General features: G+C 32.1%; 1 protein-coding gene across 1 annotated transcript; it reads left to right on the top strand.

The window, feature by feature from the left end:
- The first annotated feature begins 637 nt into the window (after positions 1-637).
- On the top strand, positions 638-8,640 carry LOC139503522 (kremen protein 1-like). The gene is made up of 7 exons (XM_071293316.1): positions 638-778; positions 1,583-1,702; positions 2,514-2,645; positions 2,968-3,081; positions 5,932-6,119; positions 6,715-6,878; positions 8,566-8,640. Exons 1-7 carry the CDS (start codon positions 709-711, stop codon positions 8,567-8,569), a joined length of 792 nt encoding a protein of 263 aa, XP_071149417.1. The 5' UTR covers positions 638-708; the 3' UTR covers positions 8,570-8,640.
- The last annotated feature ends 1,215 nt before the right edge of the window (positions 8,641-9,855 follow it).

Genomic DNA, 9,855 nt, shown 5'->3' with positions numbered 1-9,855 from the left:
GTGCCAAATACGGCTAAGGTAATCTATGCCTGGGATTTTTAACATATGTAATCACATTCTAGCTTTTTAAATACACATTTAATTAGGTGTGTGATATTTTTCTTAATTAGAATATGAGGCAAAGTGGTATATAGAGTTTTTGACTCTCTAAAAGTAATCAATTACACTACTTTCAAAGGCATTACTAATACAACTATTTGAACAATTTATTATACAGTTATTTTTATAAATTTCTTGTTACAAAACTTTGACTTTTTTGGAAAAACTACGGATTTTCTTATCCCAGGAATAGATAACCTTAGCTTGTTTAGACCTTATAGTTTTATTGATTATTGACCTATACAAACCACTGTACAACAGTCCATTTATGAATTTATCTTGTTGATCAAATCTAAGACGCAAAGAATTATCATATAATTAATTAATAAATTACGTAATGCTCTTATGTGTTACAGTAAAAGTGCACATATAAGTGTCATCCAGTGCATTGCGATTTGTATAGTTGATTAAACTTTACAATCATTATAAATGTCTGAATATAAATTTTCCCTTTTTTCTCTACATATGCAACAGATTGAAACAATGTATCTAAATATAGCTTTCAACGTGGAAAAACGTGTTTGTTTATAACAGGACAAACCCGCAATCAACACTACATATTCATACATACATTACTTACAATTTACATGTTTTGAGTCAAACACCAAGATGAAATTTGTATTTGTACTTGCCATTTTCATTGTTTGTGCTGCAGCAGTGACAATTCATCAAGTTAAAAGTAAGACTTCTTTATCGTTATTTGGAAATATATTATATTCTAGTAAAATAGGAACAAGCATTTTCTATTGTCTTTTTTTTTTTTTATCAAATTTGTGATGTGGTTTTATACACTAATGCAGAATCCAAGTACAATTTTGTATGTTAAATAAAGTTTTTTCGAGTTGATTACAGTCTTGTTTTGAATATAGAAAAGCATTTAGATACGTTTTTTTTCGGTCTAATTTCAAACGAAATTGTTTAGTTTCATCTGTTTTTTTTAACAACATAGGATAAAAAGTAGTCAGGCTTACTTGATTTTTACAGTTCTAAATAGTCAGTAAAAGAGTAACATTTCTAATATATCCTTTCATATTTTCTAAAATCAATTAACTTCTGTTTGATCTCATTGCGCATATCAAAAGTTATAAAACTGACCAACAGATAAATGACAAAAATATAGGTTGACTGGATGAAATTTCTAAAGAACAGTCGTGCAGGTTAAAAAGAAAAGATCAAAACATCAAACGAATTGATATCAACTGTCATATTCCTGATTTGAAACATTTAAATATGATAAATTTAACTTGGTGTTATAGATTATCAAACCTTTTACTTCCATAACAGTCACACATACATCCATTAATATTTACAATAATTGATGAACAAAACTAAAAGACATAATAAGTAAACAGCAGTCACATTATGTTATACCAAACAGTTAACCCAGTGTTATAATTAAGAATAACATTATATTTTTTTTTTTATATTTTCTAAGATTAAATCAGGGATTCTCAAAAAATAGAAATAATATTTGCATTTTTAGATACACGTCAATGCAAAGCTGAAGATGGAATATGTAAACAAACGTGTGCTGTAGATGAAGACGACACAGGTCCATGTTGCCGCAATAGTTATAGATGTTGCCATCCATCTACATGTAATGGTATGTAACACAGGTTAATGTTGCCGCCATAGTTATTGATGTTTCCAACCATCTACAGGTTATATTATGTAACACAGGTCCATTTTGCCGTCATAGTTATAAATATTGCCAACCATCTAAAGGTTATGTTATGTAACACAGGTCCATATTGCCGCAATAGTTATAGATGTTGCCAACCATCTACATATAATGATATGTAACACAGGTTCACGTTGCCGCCATAGTTATAGTATTGCCAACCATCTACATGTAATGGTATGAAACACAGGTTCATGTGGCCGCCATAGTTATAAATGTTTTAAACCATCTACAGGTAATGTTATGAAACACAGGTTCATGTTGCCGACATAGATGTAGCCAACCACCTACGTGTAATGGTATGTAAACCGCATACACATTTGATATTGATTTAGTTTATGTCGTTGATAAACTGATTACAAATTTTTAAATTAACTGTTACAGTATGCATAACGAATTAACATGTCTGACATATTACAAGTTTTCTATGAGTGTTCTGTAGATTTTAGCAATACTATTCAACCATATGAAAAATTAAAATAAGAATTGAAAATTTGGGTTATATCAAAGAGATAAAACCCCGATCAAAAGGCAAAACAGCTTAAGGTCACCATAACTTTACCTTCATTTTCGAAAATTGGTCCCCTCAATAATGAATAAATCCGCAGTCGATGATATATTCTGGTCGTATTAAATTATTGAACAGAAACTATGAATTTGTTATTTAGATAATCGTATAGTTTATTGTACATGTATACGTAATTCTTTTTTTTTCTTTTTAATCTATTATAAGATTCACTCCAGTATGCTCAGTGTAAAGCTAAACACGGAGAGAGTAAGCCTGTGTGTAATGTAAATGAACAAGATACAGGCATAGGTCCTTTTTGCAATGGGAATAGATGTTGTGAGCCACCGACATGCAATAGTATGTAACAAATATCTTACCCGCTGTATAGTATAGTAGATAACTTTTTTCTTCTTTTTAAACAAGCAATGTGCGAGTTAATATAATTAACATGGCTCTACTGTAGTATATATATATATCTAGAAAAGTAATATGTGAGTAACAAATACTTTTGTGTTGACGATTTGTTTCCCTTTTTTAATAAGAAATGTTCAGAAAATTTCAGGATTTTTACAGCTAATTATATATCGACATAGGAAGATGTTATATGAGTGCCAATAAGACAACTCTCCATCAAAAATACAGTTGATAAAACAAAAACACATTTTATATTCTTTTACAGCTAAAGTAGATTGCAACTGTAAAAGTCCTGGTTTCCGCTGTCCTTTAATAAATGAGTATCTGGACATCGCTGGAAATTGTTCCGGAAGTAATACTTGTTGCAAGCCCTGTTGTCGTAAGTTTTTGTATTTATTATTTCACCTAAAATAAACCACACGTTTGATCATTTAATTCAATGACATTTATCTCGCTTAACCTCGCTAAACCTATTGTATAAAGAAAGATTCTACCATTGCATCGAGTATGACGCCATATTAATCCTCTCAAGACAGATAGACTTTTTTAAATTTAAAATCGAGGCTCGACGAGAGTGGATAAATATCATATGACACGAGGTTTGTTGATGGATTCTGTTTCTTTCATGACTTTCAGACGATATGCAGAAATATTACTCCTTTTCGAATTTTCGAACCTATAAAAAGATATATTCATTCTACAAATGTATGAAACGTCATCAGGCATTGTCGCCATTGTTTTCACGATGTCACAATAGAAATTTCAGAAGAAAGCAAGAACATAATCAAATTTTAAACCAATGAATAGCTGAAATAATACGAACCTCACATCGTTTAAATAATAAGAATAAATAGGTCAGGCAAAAGATGAATCTAGTAAGAATGAGACAGATATTTCGAACCCCATGTGTACCTTTCCGGGGCAACTAAGATCACTCCTATTTTTTGGTGGGGTTTGTGTTGCTTATTCTTTAGTTTTCTATGTTGTGTCATGTGTACTAGTGTTTGTCTGTTTGTCTTTTTTTTTACATTTTTAGTCATGGCGTTGTCAGTTTATTTTCGATTCATGAGTTTCTTTCGTCCCTCTTCCACTGAAGAGACATGTATTGTCGAAATGTGCATCTGGTGCAAGAAAATTGGTACCGTTAATTTTATTACAGCTTCATTGGTAATGACTGTCAGTTTTCTTGCCAAAGGGCGTGGGTTTCCGTGAACAGTGCTATTTCATCAATATAAACTTACTGTTTACAAAGAGCCTGTTACATTGCTCCATCTGTAACCCCCCCCCCAATAAACCGCAATACTACTATGTTTGGACGAGAGTAGATTAATTCCATATCATCCCTTACTTTAAAGGTACAATTATATATGATGTAATAATAAGGACATACTTATTAAAGCTGATGGCTTGTTTTGATGAAGAGAAACACACATGAAATCTAATAATCACGCATGACAGGGACTCTGATTTCACTGATACTATTTTGAATAATCTTAAACAAACAAACTAAGGTCCTAACAAGTTAGGTAATACCATGAAAACCCCTTACTAGACCAGATGAATATAACAGTGCACATTATGCTCCCAATATTCTTGATTCTACGGGAATCTTATGAAGGTAGAATCAGCTGTTGGTTGAATACTGATACAAAGAAGACCAACAATCATAGCAAAACACAAAAGCACACTGAAAGGTTTAATGAAACCTTGAATAAATTTTTGTATTCCAGTGTGCATTTTTATGTTAAAGATTAACAAATAAGAGATAAAACGGGATGGTTTATATTGGATCGTTTATGTCTATGAAACACATTACAGTCATAACCATACGCGTAGGGGCCAAATACTGCTATGGTCCGGAACAAATACATGTAGCATACCGTATAAAGTGTTTTTCCCCGGAGTGTAAATTTTCGTTTATTTTTGCGGATACAATCTAATCGCCAAAATAAATTCCACCAATTTAATAGTGTACATTCAAATGAATTCATAAAAGTTTTAAATTCGCAAAAGTATTTCGTATACCTTTTTTTATAGCGAATTGTAAAATTTTACACCTGCAAAAATAACTCGCTATGCGGTATTACAATTTCTTTAAATTGTTGAGAGTCACTACATGATTAGGGTATATTTTATGTTTCTATTTTGTTTATAATGTCATTTAGGTTCATTTGGTGAGATACGACAGTCGTTCTTTCAGATGGTTTTCAATGGCAAGGTTACCATATTGTTTTACCGGTTTTAACAAGATGAGAAGTAGTGTCTTATCTTTTCATAACAGCCATCTACAAGAGAGGGACAGTCAAACTCAATCTAAAACAAACCGACAACGCCATGGCTAAAAATGAAAAAGACAAACAAACAACAGCACACACGACACAACATAGAAAACTAAAGAATAAACAACACGAACCCGACCAAAAAACTAGGGGTGATCTCAGGTGCTCCGGAAAGGTAAGCAGATCCTGCTCCACATGCGGCATCCGTCGTGTTGCTTATGTGATAACAAATCCGGTTAGTCTAATTCGGTAGGTCACATTCATGAAAGGGAAGGGGATTGTAGTTACGACGTAAGGAACATATCCGATATCATTTGTGAAACGGTTATTCCATAACGGTCAACCAACTCGTGATGGCGTCCGTAAAATTTACGAAGGGATGATTTCAATTTCACCATTTGGAACTCTTGGTTTAATAGCTTCCTTGTAAGCAGCAACCCTCTATCAGGAAAATCATGATAGGAAATGCAAGCACGGGAATATCGTATCAATTGGGAGATATATACCCCGTATGCAGGTGCTGCTGGAATGTTGCTACTTAGAAATGGAAAGTTCACAATTGGAAAGCTGAAATCATCTCTTTTGTCGTAAAGTTTTGTTTTCAACCGACCCTCATTGTCAATTTCTAGATGTAAGTCAAGGTATGAGGCCGACTTAACTGTATGTGTAGTATCCTTTATCTCTAGCTCGATTGGATAGATGCGTTCCTCATGGTCACCAAATTTTGAATTATTTAGTGAAAGAACATCATCTATATAGCGAAAAGTAGAGTTAAAGGATATTGCTAACTTCTTATCTTTCTTCCTAAGAAGTTCCTGCATGAAGTCAGCCTCATAATAATAAAGAAACAAGTCGGCAAGTAGAGGAGCACAGTTTGTTCCCATTGGAATACAAATGTTTTTTGATATAAGAATCTTACTAATAAGCATGTATATTATTTACCATTACAGTTACATGTGGTGGAACTTTTAACGGACCAGAGGGCATTTTTACATCAACTCATTATCCTTCAAAATATTGTTATAACCAAATATGTAGGTACACCATAAAAGTTGAGGAAGGATCTAAAGTAATGTTGAACTTTACTTTCTTCGACTTGGAATACAATATGTGGGGGACATTTACTGACACAGTACAGGTATACATAAACATTAAACAATTAGATTACAATAAATCCCTTGCTTTATTAGTCACATCACTGTATTCATACTTGTTTTAATATTGATAAATATTATAAAATAGTACTTTTATACATGTTTAATTCGTGTAGGATGTAGGATGTAGTTTGTTGTTTGTTTTGTTTTATACAAATAGAGATGGAATATAATCTAAAGGAAAATAGCATTTTCAAAGGTTAAAAAAATAGGGTATTGAGCCTGAAATCGTGATGTAAACTAGCTAGGTCGAGGGATAAAAAGTGCACAAAACCTTGTACTGCAAGTAATATATAACCAAAATCAATAATTATTATGCAGCAGTTAATTTAGAACTTGATTCAGAAGATTCAGAAACTACTAAATATTGCAAAATATTAGTTTTGTCAATACTTGTTTAATTCGTGTATGAAGTAGTATAACTAACACCAATCATTACAATGAAGCGGTTGATCTCAGATGATTCTGAAAGTATTTATATTTTGATTTATTCAGTGATACCCATTGTGATGGTCGACGTGTCGATGTGATATGAAATTTAAATATATTTACATATTTAAAAAACATGTTTTTGAGTAGGTTTATGATGGCGAAATTAGCACGGATACATTAATGGCCACATTAGATGGTGGACCCTTTGAAGGATTAGAATTTAATTCGACTTCCAACAAAATGATAATTGTCTTCAAGTCTGATGATACTGCTGCCTTTACTGGGTTCAGTGCCATTTATAAAACATTAAAGTAAGTAGAATTTATTGTAAACCCATACTCTAACTTCAAACAAAAGTGGAGTTTACCGCGAGTCTGATTACAGTAAATAAAGATAACAGTAGTATAGCGCTGTTCGAAATTCATAAGTCGATTTAACCAGCCCGGGTTACAAACTAAAACTGAGGGAAAACATAGATATAAAAAGAGACACAACAGAAACACAAACTTAACATGTAACACACAGACACGAACTATCATATAACATTGGCAATTTTCCTGACTTGGTTTGCTTTATATCACTAGATATAGGAAGATGTGGTGTGAGTGCCAATGAGACAACTCTCCATCCAGATAATAATTTTAAAAAAGTAAACCATTCTAATTACAGAAAAACCTATCATTAGGTGAAAGTAACAGCTTATCAGATGATTGATAAATTCGTTCATTACAAAAGGTTTTATGAAACTCAAAAAGGAAACGAATTGACTTATATATACCAGAACAATCAATAAGTGATACATGGGTTATACAAACCAGATCAATCAATAAGGGTTCATGGGTTCTTGATTTAAGTGTAGATTGTGTCAACGATTGAAAGTCCCATAAAATTGATATATACACATCAAGTTGAGAAGGTTCTTAGCAAGATAAATAATGTCTATAAATACAGGAATACTTGCTCTTTTTTTTCTCGGAAAGTTTGCCGTTTAGATTATACCATATCATATGAAGTCAAGATATTGACTCAAATAGTCTCCTACATTAACCCGTAGTGTATTTCATATTATTATATTATTTATCTTTCTTATGACAGAATGTTATACATACTGCAAGAACATTTATGTCAACGTAAAATGATAATAATTTTCTGATTGAATCAGAGTATATTAAATTACAATGTTTAATGAGTTGCTATCAACAATAACGGTTTGCAATGTGTACGCACAAATTTGTGAATAGAATAAATAAGGGTAAACAGATGCAGTACACAATATAAAGTAAAGTACAACTGTAAGATGGCATTCATCATATAGTTGTATTGCATTTAAATACTTAGCTGTATATGGCAGACAATTTAAGAATTGTGGACCTCATTGCTCTTGAACTTCTTTGTATTTTTAAAAAGTTCTTCGGATTCGAGCGTCACTGATTAGTATTGTGTAGACTACACATGCGTCTGGCGTAAATACAAAATATAATCCTGTTATCTATTAAGAGTTTATATGCAAATATAAGAAACAACTCAACTAAATATGAAAAAGCAGTGTGGTGCTATACCTTAACACAATGAGAGAGCACAGTGTTCTCAAAATAGATAGTTCTTACTATCAACATGACGAAGCAGTGCGAAAATTCACATGATATTTGGACAATATAATATCAATTTTGCTTCACTTTGTAACACTTTATAAGTACGACATAAATAAAGGCAACATACTACGTTCGAAAACACAAGCAATAATTTAAAAGGCCAACTGATTGAAATGTATTATTAGCTAACGGTATATAGAAATTATGCATAGTTATCACAATTATAAATTTGATAGCTACACCGTATAATTCACTAATCACTGTTCATTATACGTATTGAATATTATTGTGTCTGCAAATAATATTCTGTAATGAAGTATCGATCGTTATCAATAATTAATGGTATTTGTTATTATCATATATGCATACTATTCATTTTTAATTTGAAATCCTGCTTCTTTTACAGATGATTTTCTCACATGACCTGCACAAAGTGGAAATAATATCAGAAAAGAGTTTATAATAAAATATTTTACTTCCAGCATACTTTGTTTTCCTAATGCATTCTCATTACTTTGACAAAAGAGGGACAAAAGATACCAAAGGGATAGTCAAACTCATAAATCTAAAATAAACTGATAACGTGATGTATAAAAATATACAAACGATAGTACACATGACACAACAAAGAAATTCATGATAGGAAATATAACCTTTAAACATTTCGGTATCTGATGAAGTCAAACTAGATCTTGACACCTCAAATGTGAATTGACACAATTCTGTTCGATATGTTTAAGAAACGTTATCATCAAAGGGTAATAACCTCCTTCGAGAAGAACTCAACTCGTTCGGACCAATGAAAGACTGATAGATTGTTTCAAATCAGTCATACTTTTTTGAGACATTTAATAGCCAACAAAACATGTAAAGTTCTGTTTTTACTTATTTTTGCCATGTTTATGATTCCGTCGTAGCGTCCATCATTATGTATTGCGGTACGTCCCAAAATTGGTTTCTATTCTTCTATATGATTCTTATACACAGAGATTTGAGTTTGTGTGGCGTAAATTTTTGTAAAATGTTCTAGGGTTCTGCTCCCTTATAAATGGAAAAATTTACCTGTATCAAATGTTGTATACTTTATACACAATAAAATTGAGAATGCAAATAGGGATTTTGTCAAAGATACAATAACCCGATCAGAGAGCAGACAACAGCTGAAGGCCACCAACGGGTCTTCAATGCAGCGATATCCCGCACCCGGAGGCGTTCTTCAGCTGACCCTTATACAAAAATGTATACAAGTTTAGTGATAATGGAAGTCATATTAAACTCTGAAATATAAAGAAGAAACTAAAATAAAAACTCATAAAAGACTAACACAAGCCAGAGGCTCCTGATTTGAAAGACGGACGAAAGATACCAGAGGGACAGTCAAACTCATAAATCGAAAATAAACTGACAACGCCATGGCTATAAATTAAAAAGACAACTGACAAACAATAGTACACATGACATAACATAGAAAACTAAAGAATAAGCAACACGAACCCCACCAAAAAAACAGGCGCAAAAATTAGGCATCGTTAAAAATGTTTTTTTAAAAGATTTCTAGCCTACCCTACACCTCTAACCAATGTACAAAAAAGGTATAAAACTTCGAAGTAACAATTGTTATTATCACAAGCTCTGATAGTGGGAAGTGTCACCTCAACGGATCTAGAGTTATGTTCCTTTGTAAGTGTTATGCAAG

The sequence above is a fragment of the Mytilus edulis genome, chromosome 14 (genome assembly GCF_963676685.1).
Source record: "Mytilus edulis chromosome 14, xbMytEdul2.2, whole genome shotgun sequence".
In the NCBI taxonomy this organism is placed as follows: Eukaryota; Metazoa; Mollusca; class Bivalvia; order Mytilida; family Mytilidae; genus Mytilus; species Mytilus edulis.
The sequence above is the reverse complement of the archived record's forward strand: the minus strand, read 5'-3'. Positions and strand labels throughout refer to the sequence as shown.

Excerpts from the sequence above, each read along its gene's own strand:
- LOC139503522 (XM_071293316.1), top strand. The coding sequence starts at position 709 with ATGAAATTTGTATTTGTACTTGCCATTTTCATTGTTTGTGCTGCAGCA. Across the intron at positions 1,703-2,513 it reads CCATCCATCTACATGTAATG|ATTCACTCCAGTATGCTCAG; the intron begins GTATGTAACACA and ends ATCTATTATAAG. Across the intron at positions 2,646-2,967 it reads TGAGCCACCGACATGCAATA|CTAAAGTAGATTGCAACTGT; the intron begins GTATGTAACAAA and ends ATTCTTTTACAG.